Here is a 23,464-nt window from a genome sequence, read left to right on the forward strand (position 1 = left end):
AAGGTCTCCACTTCAAAGAGCCATGCAAATGGCCGTAAGCCTTGAGGCTCAGATGTGAACGAGGCTGTGTGATGAGAGCCTAACCTAGCACCCGACCTGCCAGAGCGCTGTCCCGACGACTAGAGGCATCTTTTCATCTGTATCGACCCCTGACGGAACCCGCCATCTGCGAGGTGAGCCTGTTGTCTACCACAGCCTATTTATCAGTGCCGTTTTCTGGCTCTGTGCAAGGTCACCTCCTCCATGCATACACACACCCCCTGCTTGTGGGAAATGGACTGCTCCAGGTGCGTTAAAGGACAGTAACCTGGCTTTAGTCCCCATAGCGTGCACTTTTCTCCAAAGCGCACGTGCACACGTAGGCGCGCACACACACACACACACAGAGACACGCTTGCCTGCTGACAGACACACACACACACACACACATGTGCTCGCAGACACACACGTTGTTGGCTTTTGCAGCAACAAACAGTCGACCTCATGTATTTTTAATCCACTGACAGACCCAATTATTCTTTACACGCCCAGCTCGTTAATCTTAATGCAGTTATTACTATTCTTCAGCAGAAGTTCTTCTTCCCCTCTTTTATTTCACCTGAGAGGTCTCCTCTCTCTCCTCTTTCAATAAAACCTCAAAGGCCAAAGCTGTTCTTGCTTAGTTGGAAAGCTCTGTTACTCTCAGTGGAACAGACCTGAAACTGGTCACATATTTACACAGTTTGGAATAATTTGTCATGTTAAAAATATATGTTTTATCTGCAATAATAACTAATACAATGCATGTGTAACTGTTACAACTATGTACACTAAAACACTGAACGGCATCGCTGGTAGTGTTTGCAGTTCTTCCCTAGAGAATGCAGCAGAAACAAGTGAAGAGGTATAAGAATAAAATAAAATAAAAACAAACAAATCAGGTTCTCATGTTCACCCTCAGCTCAAACATTAACAACTCAAACACTCACTATGGGTATAAATGAGACCAGGGAAACAAGGGTCAGATGGGCCTCATGACCCCTTAATCAAACAGTGGACAAGCCGCTACGATATAGTAGCATTATTTGTAAAATAGTAACATTATTAGTTAATTTTACCTTTAGTTAAGTTTACCTTTGGAACATCACCTAATCCCAGCTGTGCTGCTTTTCATTCTGCTGCTCTGTGTAGGTTCAGTGATCTGTTTCCATGGAACTATTCAACATGTTTCAAGCGCTAATTAAAATGTAAGTGACACGTATTCATATCTTGATACTGAGAAAATGAACTGTAGCTACCAAGAATTTAACTGTACAGACAAAGATAGCGTGTTGTAGATTTGTGCTTGCACAGTGGCCAAATATTAGTGACCAAAAGAAATGAAACAGCTTACAAGAACTTGCATGTTATTTCAGTAGAACTGATAAAGTGGCTGGCAACTCACAGAATGAGAGCACAGGTGCAGTAGAGTCAGTTAACCGAGACAAGTCATCAGCTTAGCCAAGAGCCTAGCTATGCCAAGTTAGCTAGCTGACTTAATCAGGTGAATGGCAAAAAGTAGCTAGTAGCTAACGCTGTGCTTTTATTTGCAGTTCTGTGTATTTGGTTACTGTAGGCTTTGTCCAGTTTCTGTAGTTTACAACTAATCCAGGTTTTCTTCCTGCTTCCTGCTTCCTTCTTCCTGCCCATATGCTGCCACAGACTGTCCACTTCTGGTGCCATGTCTGTACTTCCACTGCCCAATCCCGAGTACCCCCACCAATCAGGAGAGGTCCACCACCACTTAAAGGGCTTTAAGGCCAGAGACCAGTGAGTCTATTTGGCATCTTTTGTGCGGTGTAACAAACAAAGGAAAGGGTGGCTCAAATGGTAATACCATTCTTTTTCCATGATGCTGTACTTGGACACGTGTGGAGAGCATCCCGATAATGTACAGCACAAGGCTGTCCTCTCAACCTGGGAAAAATGCAATACAAAGGGGAGTAAAAAGTCAGCTGATTGAAGTAAAGGACTGCCATAAGGAGCTACTTTAATCTGGATGAAGGTCTGCTGGCACTGCTTCGTCCACCACATCTAAAGTTTCCTTTTTTAGTCAGATCAGACAAAGGGCTAGTGAGGTCTGAATAATTAGGCACAATAATATCCTGCCAATAATATCCGCAATTGCTGTAGCCTTGTCAGTTTGAGGACGCATCCCAAGTGTAAGCCCAGATATGGGTTTTCCACTGTTCCAGTTGCACTTTTTGTCAGGTTCACCATGAGCCACACCCATCTCAGGGCTTCTTGTATGTGGCACAGCTGCACTGGCTTGCACCTCGGACAGGTCTCCTTTGTGTACAGCACAAGACTGTCCTCTCAACCTGGGAAAAATGCAATACAAAGGGGAGTAAAAAGTCAGCTAATTGAAGTAAAGGACCACCATATGTAGCTACTTTAATCTGGATGAAGGTCTGCTGGCACTGCTTCGTCCACAAGACCAGATCTAAAGTTTCCTTTTTCATAACACATATCTCTGCGAATGCCTGACCAATAAAAATGGTCCATGGACCTGCCATGGGCTTGTGAAGAGCCACATGGCAAATCACAATGTGCTTTGGCATTTTAAAACAGCTTTGTCATTATTTCCTGCACTTCAAAGTCCCATTCTATGTAACTTAACTGTAGTAATGGAAAAATGCAGGGAGGTTAAGACAGCTTCAGTCTGACGGGATTGATCACTTCTCACCAGACACTATTGCTCTCTGAAATCCATGAGTGGATTCATAAGGGAAGGAGGGTCTCACCAGACAAAGCAAGGCCCTCAGCCCCTCCCTTTTGTCACAATCTTGCAACACACTCGGAAATGCATCTCCTGTCAGGCTCACACAGACCTCACACCACTTCATATAACTCTATTACTTAGGCAGTATAACAGCTTAACTCTATATCTGTTGTCAACTGTGTGAACCCCAGTTAATTCATCCCCAGAATTACTAGGAGGAACAGATGAGGGCTAACCACCACTTTGACACCACTTTTGACTGTTTTTTTGTCTCTTACACTCTTAGCACTTTCAACAGATGTCACCATTAACACACCTCATACCTCACTTTCCAAGCATTTTCCAGTTCTTCAGCTTAAACAAGGTCTTTGTGAATGAAGGTCTGGGCACAATCTAAATTCACAAAGTCCTAGTGAATATTCCCTTGTGTCCTGACCCCAGTAGATTAGAAGAGGCTGGGCAGAGCATGGAGATTTGGAGACCCTGGTCGATCTCCATTTGGGAGTACTTATGCCAAAAATGCCCCAGTTCTGCAGCCCCTCCAGATCTCTCTAGATCCCAGCTCAGCTGGGGCACTCTGGGTAGAAGAGAGCACAGGAGAAAGGAGGGAATTTTCCATGAGGAGTAAACCAAAATTGCATTGGTTTGGGGACAGAAAATAGATGCACTCCAGATAAGGAAGGTCTGTTCAGGTGTTTGTGGCACAGGTCCTGGTACCTGCAGTAGATTTCCTTTTCCACAATGCTGGCAAGTGCATACCTGTGGTCCTCTGTGAGTTGGGACCTAATGTGCCATTCCATTTGCTGAATGGCTACACTGACAATCCCTCAGCAACCTCAAACACACCTTGCAAGGTCTGTTTCTTTCCTCCATGGTCAAGAAAGGAAGACTGTACTTCTCCAGGGTTTGGCCAGCCCGCTGCACGTTGGTTTTGAGGGTCCTAGCCGGGGAGATAGACTTTGTGGAGGAGGACCAGGGCAGCCCAGAGAGAGGAAAAGGATAAGAGGCTCTTCAGCATGGCTTAGTCTTCGGCTTGTGTATCAGTAATCCTTGTGAACATTTCCTGTTTCTAACATCACAGGCCAGTGAGAGGCTGGTAGTGTCACTCTTGCAGCTGCACAAGGGAGTAGATTAGCTGTGTCATTCTGCAGAATCTCAGGTTTTGGTATTAGTGTGACAAAGTTTCTGGTACAGTTCTTTCCCAGAAAATGTGGCAGACAAGAGCAAACAAGGTGTTTTTACTGTTCTTAGTCATCGCAATCACCTTCAAAGAACAGTAAGAAACAATTCAACAACAGCAAACAGGTTTTGGCTTGGCTTTTGAGCTATGATTTGTCTTTGGCACGATCACTGCACATCGAACACACTGTATAAGTATAAGTAAGAACAGGGAGACAAGGTTCAGGTGTGCTTTATGAGCCCTAACCCAGACATGTCCACACCTGAACCTGCTAGCTGTTTCCATATTTCAAGTATTTAAAGAAAAAGAACAATGTTATTAAATGATAGCATACTTTTATTATCTGTTAAAAGTAATTAATATGTATATTTTAAAACCTTAAATGGGGCCGAAAGTTTTATTACACAATTCTGTAACCTTCACCAGTTTGCATTGGAGTCCCTTTAGTTACCGAATAGTAAGTCTTATTAGTTACCGAATAGTAAGGCTTATATGTAATAAGCGTGGGATTTTAAGGGGTAAGTATTTTAAGTATTTTTTTTTCCCAATTGTCTTCCTAATTTAGACATATTGAATTCCACCCACTAGTTAGGACCCCCCCCCCAATCACACGATACCACCAGCGTTAGGAGGGCGAAAGCTAGCACAGGCTTCCTCCGAGACCTGCGAAGCGCCACCACAGCTTTTCGAACTGCCGCCAATGCAACGTCAGTGGACATCTGAACACGCTCAGAGGAAAGCGCCACCCGCCAGTTCTTTTACATCAGCTAACAGACACTTGCACTGGCTAGCACCAGTGCTAGAGACAGGGGGGCATCCTACCCACCCAGAGAGAGCAAGGCCAGTTATGCTCTCTTGGACTTTCAGCCACGGATGGCTGTAGCATCACCAGGGATCAAACTCATGATCTCCTGACGAAGGGCCAATGCTTAGACGGATGCGCCACTCAGGAGCTTTTAAGGGGTTAAGATCACACACACACATACACGCACACACACATCATGTACACCGCTTATCTGGGTCGCCAGTCCATCGCAGTAAGATTTGATCATCACTTTAGAAATACAAGGGGTGTTCTGGATGTTTTTGGTTATTATAACTACATTCTTATTGATATACAGTTTTCTTAGTCATTTTGGAGTCATCTACAGGTCTGTTTTGAATGTGTGTAAAATGTCTTCCTAGCTTTCTGTGATAGAAATCTGTGAACTTGCACAGGACTTGCATTCAAATTTCAAAAATCTTCACTATCAGATGATTCTTAACATCACTGGGGTTAGGATTATAACAGAGTTAGGGATGGAAACATTAAGCTGAATTTAATAGATATTTAGTTGAATATATCAACTAAAATATCTACAGTGGACAATCAAAATAAAGCGTTTATAAGTGTTCACATTTTTCATGTGTTCACATTTTGGGTCAGAAAAGAGTGGTTGTGTGTGGTCTCGGACAAGTCTCCTTTAAATTAGGTTAAAGTAGTGTCGGAGGGTCTCTGCTGCCTGCGTCAGGTCATTGCTTGTAAGGTATTGACGAAGTTCATAGGAAGCATGCTGCTCTTCTGTTTATCTACAAAGAGCAGATTCTTTCCTTACTGGAAGAGGAGGACAGCTGGAAGTGCTGATGCTTCCTTTACTGTCTACACACTAATCTCTCTCTCTCCCCCTACACCCCACTCTGTGGCTGATGTCAACAGAAATCTGCCACTCTGTGATGGCTCCCCATTTCCATTCTCTCATGTTTTTTCTCGCTTTTTTTCCTGTTTTGTCAGCAATTATTTAATCCCTGATCGCTCAACTGAGTATAATTACAAAATACAACTGTAAAACAGATGTACGGAACATAAAAATGCGTGTGTGTCAGAGTGTGTGCGTCAAAGAGAAAACAGTAGGGGAGGGATTCACAGTATGTTATGGTGGAAACGCACATAAAAGACATTTCAAGGCAAGCAAATACTGAATACTGAGAACTTGCCCTCTCTCTTTGAGTGAATTGGGCTTGTGTTTCTCTCTTTGTTACTCATCATCAATACAGGTTTCTCTGATCAGACTCTCTATATGTTGTATAGAATGTGGTGGTAAGGTTCGACCTTTTGTTTAGTTTCTAAATACAAGCAATTCAGTGGTCCTCTGTAGTGTTTTTGGGAGCATCCCAGCTCTCCGACTGTTGCTGACAGACCGTACCACCGCACTTCTCTTCCTGCCCTCCAGTCCCGACAGCCATCCCTGGGAGGATTCCCGTATATAACACAGCCCTCGGTTATGTGTTCTTTTCGCTGCCGCCATAGCTGTGCCCCGCAGTCATATGGCTGCCTTCCATTTTCGGCTCCCGCTTTTCCGCCTGCTTATCAGAGTAAAGAGGAGAGAAGTCAAATTAGAATCTCCTGAGGAGCACCCCTCCACCCCTCCTTCCCCTTCTTCCCTTGTTGTCAGAGAGGCAGAGAGTGAGAACGAGAGAGATAGAGAGAGTCTGTCACTCAAAGCGGTGCAGGAAGGGTGTCTTTTGTAGCTGCCTCACCTGGAGAGGGCCGTCTGGGCCGTTGCCGGGGGCGTAGCCGTAAGACAGGAACTGCAGGTGTTGGCTCTGCCTCTCCCTGCGTTGTTATGCTTCTCCATCCCCGCGAGGCGCTCGCTCTTGCTGTCTCTCTCTCTTTCTCTGTCTCTCTCTCTCTCACTCCCCGCGGCTCTCTGCTGCTCTTTTCATGTCAGTTGAGAGCTTTGGCTACACAGGAAACGAGTGCATCAAGACAGATAGGAGTAGTAAGGGCTAAGTTTTACAGGAGAGAGCTACTTTGAGATGAGTTTAGCCGCTGGTCGGAGAACCAGCTGCTCTTAGAGCCTTGAACGTGGACAGGGCACCGAATCATCAATGCCTGTGTTACACTGCTGGCTAGTGGTGGCCAGCGGTACTGCCGATGGGTTCAGCAGGTGAAGTTCAATTTCATTTTCATTTTATTAGATCAGACATCAAGAAGGCCTACTTACCAGTACACCCCGGTTATTTGATTTGTTATGAGATTTGATAACTCTGAGAGAGTTATCAAATTGAGGCCTCTCTATAGCAGTGATGAGGGAACAACTTGACACACCGGTTTTGTATCAGTACAACTTAAAACAAAAGTTAACTAGGGCTAGTCGAAAACATCAAAAAGTATTTAATTGTACCTTTTCCACCTAATTCTGCTTTTGCAACTTCTGCCTTTTTCGTATTTCAAAGGCAAGGCTTGTCTTTTGGGACGGCGCTTGCTAATGGCCACCCGTTTCATCAGTTTTTCCAGGTTTTTTCCAGGCATTATTTTGCTCATAATTGGGCTTTTTTAAAGGATATTTCATCATAGAACAAATGAAATTCAAAGACCTGAATGTTGTGCGTTTAGGCATGTGTGGTGATGTAGCAGGAAGAGGGATTGGAGAATGAATTGAGAATGAGAGCTCTCTGAATGGGTGGAGTTTATGTGCTAGTGATTAATAAGAGCAGTAATAAACAAAAGGCCCAGGAGATGTTTGAGGTGCTTAATAATGCATTATGTTCATAAAAGTGCCGGCCCAGCCAATGGATCCCTATGGAGGGAGAAACTCCCACAGGGGCCGTACTGAAGTGTGTGTGTGTGTGTGTGTGTGTGTGTGTGTGTGTGTGTACGCAGATTCAGTAAGAGAGAAAATGTTCATACAAGTGGTATCTGCCTGGATACATATGCAAGTTTGTGTTTGGGTTAAACCTTTGCCAAGACGTGAGCAGTCTTGTTTGCGTGAATGTGATTTTAGGCAGTTTTGGCACATAATACCTGTCTGTCAAAAGTTTGGGGACACACCACTTTTCAAAATGATTTTTAACAAGTGAGCATATTTCTTTGTCCATTTGCAATAATCTTGCGTGTAAATGGAAAGCTGCTTGCCATTTTTTCTCTTGGGCCAAAAGAGTTCATCTGTGCATTAAAAATTTGTTTGGGAAATAAAACTGTCATTATTTAGGCAAAACCTACTTGATTTAGCAAGGGAGACATTTTGATGAATGTGAAGTGCTGCAAAATTAGTAACTCTTAGTAAATAGTATTAGTCTGGGTTAGACATAATAATTAGAATAAATGATAGGCTGAAAACAATACACTGTCCTAAATGTATTCACAGTAACGTGTTCTGTTACATAAAACAGAAAAAACAGAAAAAAAGTAACTACTGTTGTAGTTTTTACTTAATTCACATTGCTCCTTTCTCTTATTCATGTGATGTTTCATGAACAATGCACTTATCATTCGAATGAAGTCCTGAAATTCTCAACATGCTTTTCTCTCATTGCATATTTCCATCCACTGCTCCCATAATCCCCTCATGTTTCCTGAACAATGCAACAGTGGGATGCATTTTTGGTAAATGCAGCAGTGGACGCACATAAAAGTTGTACACTTTGTTTTGTTAACTGCCACAGTCCTTCTAAATGTAAACATGTTAAAACCTGTATAAAATATAGTTTTAATTTGGATATTAAAGACCCTGGAAGACAGTTGGGCACAGTTTTTACTTTAACTGTCTTTGGTAAAGTGGGACAGTGCTTCATGCTCGTAGAAATTGCCAAGTTTATCACTTGTGAACATGTCCACTACCGTCCACTACTGTGGAGACTGTTCAGTTCAATCATCACTCAAAAGAGCACAGTGACACGGAGATAAATAACTGGCTCATCATAATTGATTTATCAGTCTACTCATGCTTTAGCAGCTCATGCTTTTCCACATACTTTGCATCTTTAGTGAAGTCGTTCCTCTGATTCATGCCGTTCACGTTGAAAATACGTCGTAAGTTGAAAATAGTTAATTAAAATTAACTGAAAATGTTCTCCTACTTGTATTCTGAATACTGACTTTTTAAAATGTAACCCGGAATTAAAAAACACTATATGTCCAGAGGTTGTTACCTGCTTATCTAATTTCTTCTAAAATAAAATATATAGACTTGCTCACTGTTTCCTCTGAAATAAAGGATATTAATAGAGAGGTTTTCCCCTATTTGCATGAGGAACAGCTTCTACTTTTTCTGGGAAGGCTTTACACTAGATTTTGGACCATTACTGTGAAAATTTGATTGCATTTAGCCAAAGGACATTACTGAGGTCAGGTACTGATGTTGGATGGTTAGTCTTAGATCACAAATGCTGCTCCAACTCATCCCAAAGGTATTGAATGGTGCCCCATCATGTCAGAGAGCCCAGTCCCACTCTTACTTGGACAGTTGGCAATGTTTGACAGGCAGAACATGGCACACATGAGAACAAAACACTTAAGACATGCCGCATCCTAAGCTACCAAAGAAATGACTTGAACTGCAGGTACCTTTCTGCAGTCCCCTGAATGGTGAGACGCGATTGCGATATCATTAACAGGCGCTCACAACAAAGTCACTTCTTGCAGCAGGCCTCATTTTACTGTGACCTCTAAGACGCACCGAGTTTCATCTTGTCGGTGGCCTTCATGTAACGTGCCGATTGGAGTTCAAAAGAACCACTTGCTCTCGCTCGCCCTTGCCGCTCGCTCGCGTCTCCTCTTTATCCTTCAGCTTTTCTTTATTGAAATAGCACATCTCCAGTCATATCCCACGCAGCTGTGACAGTGTGTCTCTTTCAAGACTGTTTCACAGGTGATGCTTATTGATGTAAGCCTGACTCTGTCCTTCAGTCTGCTGGGGTAACAAAAGGCTTTATGAGAAAGTTTGTCTTTCAGCGCACGCAGCCATAGAAACAGACACATCTCTTTTGCTCTCTCTCTCTGGCGCGCACTCGCCCTCTCCTCTTCTACATCAAGGCGATGGCAAAGCGATTTAATATACTCACTGAATATCAAGTGCACGGAGCGAAGGCACTCCAAATAAATGGAACAAAAGAATCACCTCCTTTGTGTATTTCGCGCAAACGTTTAAGATGTCACATTTTGTTCCGGGCAGTGTTGCGAAAAAGCGTTTATGATAATGAACATCAGCGGAATGAATCGGTATGTTTTGTCAAAAGCAGAAGTCAAGAAATATCTTGGCCCCGGCGTGGCACACTTGGAAGAGCAGTGCAAGGGTGATACCAAGAGTCGGGTTTGAATATGCATCGTGCTGTCTGTGACTGGACATTGCTGGGAACATTGCTGCATTAATGAGGTCCAGGCCTAACTCGTTCAGCTTTGAATCCCAACTGTATCATGTGCCACTCAGTGCTTTTTTTCTCATCAATGTTTTTTTTTCTTTCAGTGGTACTGCAGTGTTTTGTATAGGAAGGCATTTGAACTCGGCCAATGACAACACATCATTTAGTGCAATGGTGTTAACTGCAAACTTTTCCATTCTTACATTAGCCTCCAGCCTTTATATCCCCCCTTGCTGTAACATCTTTTAAATGTTTTTTTTTAATTATTTTAACTGCACGTTTGAAACTTTGAAGACCAAACAAATGTATTTGACATGTATCATAATAGCATAGAATAGCAGAAAAAAAGAAAAATAAATCAGGAAATGTAGTTACATTGAGAGAATATGCGTTCACAATTTATCTCAATGAAATCTGACCATATAAGCGTAACATAACCCGTTTTGATGATATTTTTGTATGCCACTAATACACTACCAGTCAAATGTTTGAACACACCTACTCAAGGTTTTCTTTTGTTCCACATGTTAGAATAATAGTGAAGCCATCGAAACTATGTAATACTGCATATGGAATTTTTCAGTCAAAAATGTGGACTGTCTACCAAATAAACCTCCATTTTGTAGTTGCCGTCATGCCTGTATTAGGAACTCTCAGAGTATTTGGTGAGGTTGCTAATCTTAGGATTTCGATTCAGTGTGCTGTAGTTTGCTCAGATGTAGCACAATTCTTACTTGACTTACTAACAACCTTGTAAATCAGATGATCTAATGACATTCAGAGGAAAAATGTATGAAGGACAAAACATCAGATTTGGGAAAAATTTTGTTTACCCCAGGGCATAATGATGTCTATTTTAGGAAATCCCATTTGTTAGTGGTATAGAAAAATCTAGCTTAGATCCAGAGATTCTAATTTGGACATGACGCAAACTACAGAATAATGACATGATTTCAGTGGTCTATAGAAGTATTTAGACCCCGCCCTTCCTCATCACAACACAACTAATTGGCTGAAACATTGTCATTGGGATGATGTTGTGGTTTTAGTTCCACATTTTCCAACTTAAAATTTGACCAAAAGCCTACATGAAAACTACTTGTTTTAAAAAAAATATATTGTTAAAATTACATGTTTAGGCATATATTTATCAACAATTCAACTTAAGCATCAATTTGAATATTGTATCTCAGAAACAACTTTGAATCTTTTAAACATAAGCCTGTAGATCAAAATGCCTTTAAGAAAACTAAAAAAACAGACAATCGGGTGTGTCCAACTTTTGATGGCTAGTGTAGGTTTTGGAAAAAAAAGCAAAACTGGTGACTTTTTCGTTGTGATGGAAGGATGGCAAAGGCCCTCATGCTCGAAACTTGTGCCTTTTCAGATTTTATGCCAGGCCACATGTCAGTGTTGAGCAGTTGGAATTCTCTTTCGTAATGCGTAAAAATGGCAGACCACACCTAAAACAGTAGTGGAAGGCTTTAGCAATAGTTTGGATTGTGTATTAAAGGTGTAGACAGGTGCTGTTGGACAGAGATGCACTACATTGGGAATTGCCTACAACTTAATTAGGAGATAAATGAGGGAAAATATAAATGAGAAAGTCTGAAAGAGATTTTCTGCATAGCTGTGCAGGTGCATGTGCGTACACCATGCTTTGGGGATTTTGGAGGTAGAACAAAAAACTCAGCACTGTCAGTGCAGTTGGTTTTGGGATGATTTGGATGATTTCAGCATAGAGAAGCAGAGAACCTGCGTTAAAAATGCTTCTAAGTCAGGGTGAAAAGAAATGGAATGGACAGCCACGGTCGTATTAGATAACAGACATTCGCTTTTGTGAAATGTCTCCAAATATCTGAGCTGCCATTGATTTATTGCAGGGTTTGAAGTTCAGCAGTGCTGTAGCAACATGGTACCTTACCTCAGATTGTAGTGCAGCAACAATGGCTTAAACTTTTAATGTTTTTCTCATAACATTTTTTTCTGAGTGTTTCGTTCTGCAGCACTCTGTTGCTCTTTTATGAAACAGATTTACTGTATTTCTTTTTGACACTATACACAGTTAAATAACTGCCTTCTAATTAAGTCTCAGATTATGTGCTCAGTTTGACAGAATTGAAATCTAACTTCCTTGTTCCTTGTTTTCAAAAATAATTTGTTGCCATCTTTTTGTGTCTTTTCAGGCACACTGTATGTTCAAAGGTTTTTAGACTCCCCTTTTAATTAGTATATTTAGCTGCTTTAAGGTGCAGTCATTGCTAACATGGGAGTTCAGCTGTGCACACAAGCTTGTACAATCTCCATAGAATAGCACTGCCAGTAGAAAGGGATGCTCTGGAGCAGCTGCACACGAGTCTAAGGTCACCATGCCCAATGCCAAGCGTCCACTAAGAGTGTGAAGCCCCCAGACATTGAGCTGTGGAGCAGTCCTGAGTTCTGTGATATGATGGAACACCATCCAGTATGTTTGGGGGGAGTTGGAGTGGTGTTTGTGATCCAGAACTAATAATTCAACATAAGTAGTGAATGCAGTCAGATCCTCACAGCTTCCAAAATCTAGTGGAGAGGCTTACCAGAAGAGTAGAGGCTGTTACTGCAGCAAATCAGAGAAAAAACTCTATTAATACCCTTGATTTCAGAAGTAACATTGGGCAGGTCTGCATACTTTTAGTCATATAGTGTACCTCATAGTGTATCTTTGCACTCACAGGATTCCATTGCATTGCACTATTGCTGGCTTTCATTCAAAAGCAACAGAGTATTTAAGGAGACCTCCACTGATATTGAACATTTCTGCATAACTCAGTTGTAAAGATGTAAGTGAAGTCATTCAGAGTGGTTTCATGTAAAATGCTTCATTCTGGAGAAAGTTACCAAATCAGAATTGTTCACAGTGGTGGTGATAGGAATGCCTGCATTGTTTAATGCCTCTAAAAGCTCTGTTACAGGTTGTTATTCTATGAAATGGCCATGAATACACTACACATCCATTCATGGCAGAGAGGTACATACAGGGCATTATAAAGTGAAGTGGCCCCCCAAGCAAAGCTTTTTTTCAGATTTGAGACTATTTCACCGTTGTAAGTACTACATTGAAAACTTAGAAGGCATGTGTAGATTCAGTGGTTATTTTGGATAGTAACAAAAATGGCTGTACTTTTTCACCACTATTGTAAAGAAATCCAAGACTGTAAGTTTCTCTACTATAAACCGTTCCACATCAAACCACACTGAATGACTTTTTCATCTCAACGATAGAAAAAAAAATCCACTTCAGCATCCATTAGAGAAAACTGAGCTATCATATACAGTTGTGGCAGGAGAAAACTTCTCCTCAACTTTCTATATTGCCATGCATGAACTAATCCACTTCACAGCGGAAGGGTGAGAGCAGATGTTTTTGGACCTTGAACGGCCACTTGATATTAGGAGAAGGAGGTAGTGCTTTTGGAGTATGTCTAAGAGCAAGAAAAGGAAAAAAAAAGACCCTTGAAGCACAGCCTTGTAAATTAATTTGTTCGTGTTGTACGATGGGTGCACAGCTGGCCTCATTAGCATGCACACAACAAATAATTATAGCGGGGGCTTTTCTCCTCCTAGCCAGCGCTGGGCTAATGGGCTTGCTGGGTTAATTATGTCAGAGCGTAATTACCGGGGGCCCTGAGAGACGCCGCACTGCCCCCCGCCGCGTCCGTGCCGGCTAATGACGGTGTAGCGCTGACAGGGCCAAGACGGACCGCCCTGACACACCTGCTCCTGTTGGCACGCTGTGCCACCCTGCACACCCGCTGCCGCTTCACCGTCGCTCTGCTCTAGACTCCGCTCGGCCGGGCCGGCTTCCCTCTAACCTCCTCAGCCCTGAGGACAGCAGTGCAGGCCTGCGGGGGGAGACTCATCCATCCCCATGGATGCAGTATGAGCCAGAAGTTGGAAGATGTTGCATCATGCTTATAGAACAAAGAGGCGCAATCATGGAGTGCAGAGCAGCCCTTTATTAAAAAAAAAGGCTCTTAATTAGATTTGAGTGGAGGACAAATGCACAAAAGTTAGTTATTGGATCGTGTGGAGCGCTGCAGAGGAGTCATTGTGGAGATAGTGGGGCTTTTGATATGTAGATGATGTCTGCAGGTGAGGAATAATCAGAGCATCTGAACACAGGCAAAGAAGGCCATTTGATACAACACCACCTCTTGCTGATCCACACCATTATTGTGTACGTTCATTACTGCCTTTAGAGCGATAGTTTGGTGGAAAAACGATATTACATATTTTTCCCTTTACTGCAAATGCTGTTGATCAACCAGGTATCTAACAAGTAAGAGAGGTCTTATGCCTTGTTTGTCCATTGTTTCAGTTAGCAATAAGTGTTGGAAACCAAGTGTATTTGAGACCAACTCAGTGTGGTTTAGGCAAATATCAGGTAGTTTAGGCATGCAGTTTTCATAATTCTAATTGGTGTGGTATAAGTTTCAGTTGCTTGTTTGCTACGTTAGCCTCATAGCTCCATTGCAAAACTGAAGAGCCAAACTTCAGACACCAAACAGTCTTGGCTGATCAACTACATTTGGATTGACGGGAAATTGTGTAAATTTCTCTGTAAATAATCTGAATTCCCGTTGCCGTTGTTGCATTTAATTAATATGTGAAAAACAGGATAGAACAAAGTCAAAAATTCAGAATTTTTTATTTAGCTTGCCTCACAAACTACCGCTGTGAACAAGAAAACGCATGAATAGGAATATAATTCTCACATCAGTCCTGTTTTATCGCCATTCTTATTAAACCAGTTAATAATAAGCAGCGCTCACTCACAAGAAATCACAAATACATCCAGCAATGAAGGAAGTCTCTTGCATCTTTTATTCTGTGATAGAAAACAAAATAGCACACAGAAAGTGCAGATTCTCCTAGCTTATACATTCCATTCTGGCCAAAGTGGACAAGCATACACCGTAATTCTTCTGGCTGCAGATTTAAACCAGTTTACAGGTGACATTGGCAAATTCTCCAAGAGACACTCTGTTTAATAGGGTTACATTTGACTCTTGTTGCTGTTTGACTCCTGGTTGTTGTATTAGTTGTAAATGTTTATTCTTCCTCCATTCATAATCAGACAAAGGTCACTCTGATAAAGTCGATCAAGCTTGGCTGCTCAAGGAGAACGGTGATGGGCACACGCCAAGGCTCGAAATAACCATGTGAGAACGTCACCCTGACAGCTTCTTATTCATCATAACACCCTCCGGTCCTTCTCCTCACATGTGAATGGACCTTTTTGGCACACATACATATCATACATTTTTTTTTCTTCTATGATTTATCACTTTCTATAAGGGCCTTGTGTTGTTATTAGTTACCAAGACCTCAGGGCATGCATGTAATCAGGCGTAATGAAGTTAGGGGCTGGTTTAAAAATGGACAGCACACTTACATGGACAATAAAAGGACAAACTCATTAAAGGTAATCGCTGGTCTGCTGTGTCCTACTTCAGTGTGGAGGGACGGGAGACACTCTTGCTAAGAAGTCATTAGTGTGCGTAATTAAGCCGCAGAATGATTAGATATGATAGAATAGGTTTGACGCTCTCTAATAGTTTGCGTAATCAACGTGAATAAACTTTGAGGGAGGGAATGATATTGACATTTCAGATAACCATTTCATGGTCACACCACACTGTATTAGAGGACTGTAATAGATGGAAATGAATTTTTCTTTTTTTTATTAAGTACTTGCAGAGTTTGTAAAGGATTCTATAGAAAATTAGGCAATAGGGAGTTACATATAATGCAGGCCTGTCTGTGTGGACATTGTGATTGTGACTGGGTGTGGGTATGGGTCTGTGACCATGTATTTAGCTCTCTGTTGGGACTCTGTTATGACTAGACTGGCCATAGCACTGTATAGCTACAGTAATAAAGAAGCCAGTGCATAGACAGTACTTTGCAAAAAAACAGAGACCACCCTTCATTCATTTTATTTGCAATCAAAAACACAGAAAACATTTGTTTTCTGATACAGAGCCGATATTTCATTTAAGCTTTAGAATGAGCTATTTTGAATTGAGGCACTTGCTTTAAGATAGCATCTAAAAATAGTATATCATATGCCAACTACTTAATGATCTGTTACCCCACAGTAGCAATCATCACACAGCTAACAAGACCAGACAGTGTGAGTGTGCTTTTTATTTTAGAACAGATTTGTTACAGGATTGAATCGTTTTTTTTTTCCCCTTCCAATATCCGATCCAGTATTTTCTGCTGATATTGGTCGGATACCAGTTCCTGGTATGGGATCGGTGCCATCTTTAGTTTGTGTTTGTATACAGGCTGCTCTTTCCAGAGCTGCTGCTCGGTGTGTACAGCTTACTGGCCTTGGGGACACACTTGTTGCCATGGTGGACTTGGTTTGTGTGAGCCTCTTAAGCTTGATGTTAAACAGAGCGAGAGCTTCTAACTTTCTGCCTTTGCCTGTTTAACTTTTTATTTATGTTCATTTTAAGGGCTGTCAAATGATATAATAAAAAATAATTTGGTGTAGTTAGTTGCAATTTATTGCATTTGTCTTCTTTGATTACCCTAAAGAAAGATATTTTTTCATTTAAAAAATACAGTGCATTTCCCTTAAGCCATAGTTCTCCCGCAAGCGCTGTTCAGTGTAGTTTGCTGAAGAAATATCTGTAATGGTCCAGAACATCAGTAATGTTTTGGCGGTAACATTACTGATATTTCTGATATTGCCGCCAACAGTGCTGTGATCTGCTTGCTTAAGGCTCACTGTACGTGATAAACAAATTCACCATGGCACTTGCTGGAAATAACTTTGGTTTCATCAAGACAGCCATCAATGGAACCTGCCCTATAAAAGCTGTATTTGATGGCGAGACATAGCAACAGCATGCTGGCAGCTGGACTTTAGGTTGGAACTACAGATGGTTCAAAGGGTGAAACTACAGAAGTAGTTTATTAGTTTATTGATCTTAACCCCTTAAAAGGCCAGGGCTCTTGTATAACATAAGAGTAGCTCAGTCAGTTTGCATTGAAGTCCCTGTAGTTACAGAATAATAAGCCATAAACCTGGGATTTTAAGGCGTTAAAGTTATTTAAGTATTTATTTACGTATTTAATTTGGGAAGGGATGCCCAAGCTTTTTGTTTTGGGGGCCAAAGTGCATTGTTTATGGTGGAAAGCCAAAAAGACCAAACAGTGTTCACATGAAGAAGGTAGGTAGATTTCAAGTTAAGTTTTTCAAAATGTTTTTATAACATTACATAAATGGAAAATAAGAATTTAATAAGATACATAGTATAAAATATGTTCTCTAATTGGTAATGGGAATTAGGCTACTTTTTTGGCAGAAGCAGGAAAGAAACATCATCATGGGCCATCTTCTGGAGGCCCTGATTTAGAGCATGAGGGAGAGACACTTGTATCTGTCACTGGCCATCTGTATTGATGGTCACTGGTGAAACCCAAATCCAGCTGATATCAGAATCTTCCATATGTTGACCATGTGACATGTCAAGCTGACCTGCTTTCTAACATTTTCTCGCGGGACCGTTTAGTCCTTTTTTCCGTCAATCTACGCATACTGTTGTCAGCATTTTATTCCATATGGTGTAGGATGCGTTATGAAAACTGTGTTCAAGTGCTTGAATGGAACTGATTGCTTTAGCTATATGTGCGTTCACCTACACGGCACCATTTCACCTACTCAGTGTATGGTGCTGATTGATAATCACAGCCGGTTTGTCTCTACACTAGAGAATAGGCCTGATGCGTTTGATCATTAGCTCTTAAAAGACTGTGTAAAGGCACTGGGAGGATTCTCGGTTTTGCGAAGAGCACGCCACTGTTTTAAGTCATCCTCTTTGTGTAAGAGGAGTTACACTACTCTTAAGTGCAGTGTCCCATGTGACTGACGCAATCTCCACTGCGCTGCTGTAACAATACAAACTCACACATGCACATACACACACAATCACATTTTATATCGCTGCTTTCAAGTCTCTCTCACCATTTTACAAGCAAGGCTTTTTTAAGCATTTGTGTGCTAATATCACTTTCCTTTTATCTCTTTCTCTACATCACAGTCAGTCATTTTTACAGTTTTACAATTGTTTCACATTGTCTCTTTTTCCCAATAAAACGAATCCTTTTTTGAGGCCGTAGCACCTAAACTGTGGAATGCTCTGCTTACACCTTTAAGGTCTGCTGATTCTATGGATTCTTTTAAAAGGCAGCAAAAGACATTTTAGTCTTTTTAGACAGGAATTTGGGTGATCTGTATGTACCAGGTCTGCATTTTATATATTTCTGTAGGGTTGCACTGCATTTGTAAAGCACTTGGTGACTTATTTCTGTGAAAAGCACTGTACAAATAAATTTGCTTTTTACTTAATCTTCTCTGCTCAATAGCACTTATTTTCTCTACAGGATAACTTGAATAAATAGATAAGACCTTGCACATAGCTTTGATGTAAATGTTACGCAGAAAGGAATAAATAAAAATCAAGAATAAGAAGACTTAAGATGTAGACACTATCATGTTGTATACTGCAGCTTCTGTGTCTCACTATTTTACAAGCTTGGTCTATGCAGAATTACTGAAGGCCTTCATATTTGGGACATTTGTTAACTGATACGTGCTATTTGGCATCAACTATTTCATGGTGGGCTTTTTCAGATGTGACAAATATGCATTGGAAATGTAGACATGGTTGTTTTCATTTCTAAAAGCTTGCAAGTTATAAACATTTCGTACTTTATTTCCTTGGTACCAGATGAGTACCGTGATAAACACTAAAGACTGAAAGATCTGAATGTAATAAATACCATTAATAAATAACAAAGCGTTAAAGATCTGAACTTGTTACATGCGATAGTGTCAAATACCACAATTTGAAATGAATTAACATAATAAATACCAAAACTTATGAACTTGTTAAATACCTAAAATAAATACCAGAACTTTGAAGATCTGAACTTATTAAACACCTATAACAAATACCAACGTTTAAGCAATCTGAACCTAATCATCACCAGCATCACCACCATCTTTCCCTGTCTCTCTTTTAAATACCAATAGTAAATATGAAAAATTGAAACAAATGAATATTTAATACCTTTAATGTTTACCTAAACCTTAAAGATATGAACTTGTTAAATACCAGTAATAAATACCAGAGCTTTAAAGATCTGAACAGCAAAGTTTAAAAAAACTTAATAAATATGCAGGTTTGAAGGTTCTGAATGGTTTCTGATCAGGTGATTTGAGGATTTACTCTATTGAGCTTTGTTGTCTCTATTAAATACCAATAATAAATACCACGGTTTCAAAGAAATGAACACAAAAATGATGTAATAAATACCAAAATTTTAAAGATCTAAACCTGAAAAATACCAATAAAACATATCAAAGTTTGGAAGGAATTGCTTTTACATGTAATAAATACCAAAACTTTACAGATCAGCACCTGAGCTCAAGAAATACTAGTAATAAATACCAAAGTTTAGAGGATCTAACAAACTTTTTCAGGTCAATGTTGGAGGATTTACTCTTTTGTTGTCAGCGCAGTGTCATCACTTTCCCTGTCTCTTATTTTCTGCATAGTCTCAGAGTTAAAGGGTTAAATCTTGGTAGAAGTGGCCATATTTCATGGCCAGAAACTGTCCTGTGCCTGAGAGGAGGCTGGAAAGGGGAGGCGTTTGTAGCGGGTGGGTTTCGAGAACAGATCCGGACCCCTGCCGTGCCCCAGAAGAAGAGCAGATGAAAGCGGCGATTTCCTTCTTCTTATTCTTCAGTTTAGAAAGGCTTCTCTGAGTGTGTGCTGCTGAGCGCTCCTGCATACATCTGTGTGTGTGTGTGAGAGCGAGAGTGACTTGGTATACACACACACATCTCTCCTCGTGCCAACTCCGCTCCCTTGAGCCCACCTCTCTCTCTCTCTCTGTGCTTTCAGTAGTACCTCCTCTGCTTTTCTATCGCAAAGCAGGTGAACAACAGGAGGAGTGCCACTCCTCTCAGTGCGCCACAGAGCGGGCTCAACTTTTTTTCCTTCTTTTTTTTCCGGGAGGGGAAGAAAGGCAAGAGAGGAAGATTAAAAACAGCCGTGTGATGTGGAGAGCTGAGCCGCCTCCTGAGGATTCCTGGCATAATAATTTAAATGATCAAATGATCCAGAGGAGACTTGTTAGCGCAGAAACAGCCTCCTAGTTGGCCCCATGGGCCTCACGCTGAGCCACATGCATTGCAAAACAGCTCCTCTGTTGTGCTAAAGAATCTCAACGCTTTTTTTTTTTAACCACACTACTTCTTTTTCGGTGACTTTTCTTTTTTTCCCTTCTTTTTTTCTTCCCTTCCTACATTGTTGGATTTGTCTAGATAAGTATTTGGGAGCAACTTGAGGAGCCAAGGTTGGCAGTTGCTAATGGAAGCGGCTTTGTGTGAAGAGTTCTTCTTATTTCGAATTCGGTTGAACTCGCACTTTGAGAGCGAGGAATCATTAGAGCATCTGAAATGAAACTTAACCAATTTCACATATGAGTGAAGAGGCGGACTCACAGTACAGCGTTTACTGTTTACTAACACCCATACCCATTGTCTTTGTCTGTCTCCCCCTCTCTCTCCCTGTCAGACCCGGCTCCGGTGCTGGAAGCCTCCCACTCGTTGGAGGAGCGTCTGGCCGAGCTGCAGAGCTCGTCCCCGGACAGCGAGACCCTGGTCAAGGAAATCTCTGGCCACTGGAGGAGACACCTGGAGTGCCTTAACAACGCAGGTCAGCACCCAGTTTCAAAGTCTATGCAGACACTACAGGCTGACCTTCTGTCAGAACCATTCCAGTACACTGCAACACCCTAGAGTGCTGTAGAAGAGGGCTCATCAGTTCTGGTCTTGAAGGGCCACAGTCCAGCACAGTTTGGTGAGTTCCCTTCTCAAACTCACCTGATTCCACCCAGCAGTTAGTTACTATATTTAGGAGAAGTGTTTGAGTAGGGGAATCAACAAACTGCGCTGGACTTCAGCCACCCAGGACTGGAATTGATGACCCTTGCTCTAAAGGCACTGGAAAAAGGTGCTTTTTACACTAGAGAGGTTAATAGGGAGCTATAGCCCTCAGTCATGACCTCTCTTTTTCACAAGGGAAAAATCTATTAGGCAGGCTGCTGGACAGTCAGTGTTGGTTTTGAATGGTTCCTGAAAACACCAAGTTCAATTCTACAGTATGTAATTCAGTCATGCAATTTGTAATTAAAATTCTAGACAAGAAAGCATTTTGAGGGGCCAGCCAGACTTGTCTAAATGTCTAAGGAATGAGTAGGGACAGAGATGACGGAATATATTTTGACAGAGCAATGAAGAATTGACCTGTCTGTCCTCCGCTCACAGATGTGCTCTTACGTGGAAACTGTTATAAGGTTCCATAAACGTTGCAAATATTTGCAAGAAAATTTGATTCAAATTAAGGATTAATGGTAGCAGACTCAAAATACCTAAATCAAATGTTTTTAGTTTCATATATATTTATGTTTATTTATTTCAAATATCTGTATTTTGTGTGCATCAAATTCTGTGTGCTTGTCACAACTTCACAGTAGGTTGAATGTGATTTTTGTCAGCATTCTGTAAAGATGCTGTGAAGCTGCCAAGAACAAATGTATTTGTCAGTGGAGCATGGATAGGTCAATTGAGGACAGTCCAGTGTCTTTTACAGTAACTCTCCCTTGGTCTCCCCCACAGAAAGCAAAGAGGAAGGTATAGTAACTGTAGAGAGGGTAGAGGCATCAGAACGGCCGCCCCATATGATGACCCCAAACAGCACACCGAGTCTCCAAGATGGCGGCTCACCTCCCCATAACCACCAGGGCCTACAAGAAAGGTATGTATATGTCAGTGCACTTATTCACAGTAATTGTAAGACTTACTTTTACAATAATATGGCCCCAAATCTGAAAAGGTTGGGTGGTATGGAAAACGCAAATTAATAAAAAATGAAGGCAGTGATTTCTAAAATTTCACTCCTGTTTCATTGCAGACAGTATGTACACAAGATATTTCACGGTTTGGTCAACCTCATTTAATTTGTGAATATATATTCATTCCTCCTGTTCAGGCCTGCAGTACATTGCAAAAAAGGAGGGATGGGGGCAGTTTAGGGGTAGTAATTAATTAAATAATGATGTGATTTTAAACAGGTGATGCCAACAGGTGATTGTAATCATGACTTGGTACGAAAGTCGCATCCAAAAAAAGGTCTAGTCCTTTAGGAGCAAAGATGTGCCAAAGATCGCCAGCTTGCCAACAAATGTGTGAGAAAAGTATTGAATTGTTTAAAAGTAGTGTTCCTCAAAGAAAGCTAGGAAGGGGGTGGATATTTCTCCCTCTGTGGTGCAGAACATAATTAAAAGATTAAGAATCTCAGTGTGTGAAGGGCAAGTCCTCTATCATTCCTCTATAAGCGATATAACCACATGGGCTCAGGGTTACTTTGGCAAACATTTATTAAGCACTACAATACATACATCCACGAATGCCAGTTAAAACTTTACTCAGCCAAAAGAAGCCTTGCGTTAACTGTGTCCAGAAGCACTGTTGGCTTCCCTGCCTCGGAGGCAAAGGTAACTTACCCTTCTGTGATGGCACCATTAATGCTGAGAAGTACTTCAAGATTTTGGAGCAATAAATGGTGCCTTCAAGACAATGTTTTTTCCAGAGACGCCCCTGCATATTTTAACAACACAATGCAAAACTACATTGTGCACACATTACAAAGGCATGGCGGTGAAAGAAGAGGGTGCGGGTGCTGGATTGGCCTGCCTGCAGTGCCGAACTGTCCCCAATAGAGAATGTGTGTCACATTTTAAAACACAAAACACGACAACAAAGACCGCGTACTGTTCCACACCTTAAAACTTATTTGCAGGAAGAATGGGACAAAATTGCACCTGAAATGCTTTGTAACTTGGTGTTGTCAGTTTATAAACATTTTTTAAGTGTTGTGAAAAGGAATGACAACATTGCAAAGTAGTGAATGCTTTACTAACTTTTTTTGTAAGTTTGTGGCAAGAATCAAAACTGAAAGTTCTTATTTAAAAAAATCATGAGCTAAAACAATAAATAATGTTTTGTTGTATGATTGTCATACTGTAATACTGATCAAAAATAATTTACAAATGACTTTTGAGTTTTAATTTTAATTAGCACACTGCCCCAACCTTTTTCTGATTTGGGGTTGTAAATGATTTATAACACAAAGTATTAATATAAAATGCACTAAGGAGTAGATAACTTTTTAAGGTTTGGTAAAAAAGTAATGAAACTGCCTCAAAGAGAACCAGTATGAGAGGTTAGATAAATGACTAAATAAACAAACAAACAAAAGTATACCTTTACCTGCTTCTTAGAAGTTATTACAGAAGTC

General features: G+C 41.0%; 1 protein-coding gene across 1 annotated transcript in view; it reads left to right on the plus strand.

Moving 5' to 3' along the window:
• Nucleotides 1-23,464, plus strand: part of cux2b (cut-like homeobox 2b) — a 164,144-nt gene that overhangs the window by 113,298 nt on the left and 27,382 nt on the right. Inside the window, exons 5-6 of the mRNA XM_036578838.1 lie at nucleotides 20,681-20,821; nucleotides 21,784-21,922. Of these exons, the coding sequence (XP_036434731.1) occupies nucleotides 20,681-20,821; nucleotides 21,784-21,922 (280 nt within the window). The remainder of the gene's footprint in view (nucleotides 1-20,680; nucleotides 20,822-21,783; nucleotides 21,923-23,464) is intronic.

This window comes from Colossoma macropomum, unplaced genomic scaffold, assembly GCF_904425465.1.
Source record: "Colossoma macropomum unplaced genomic scaffold, Colossoma_macropomum, whole genome shotgun sequence".
Lineage (NCBI taxonomy): Eukaryota > Metazoa > Chordata > Actinopteri > Characiformes > Serrasalmidae > Colossoma > Colossoma macropomum.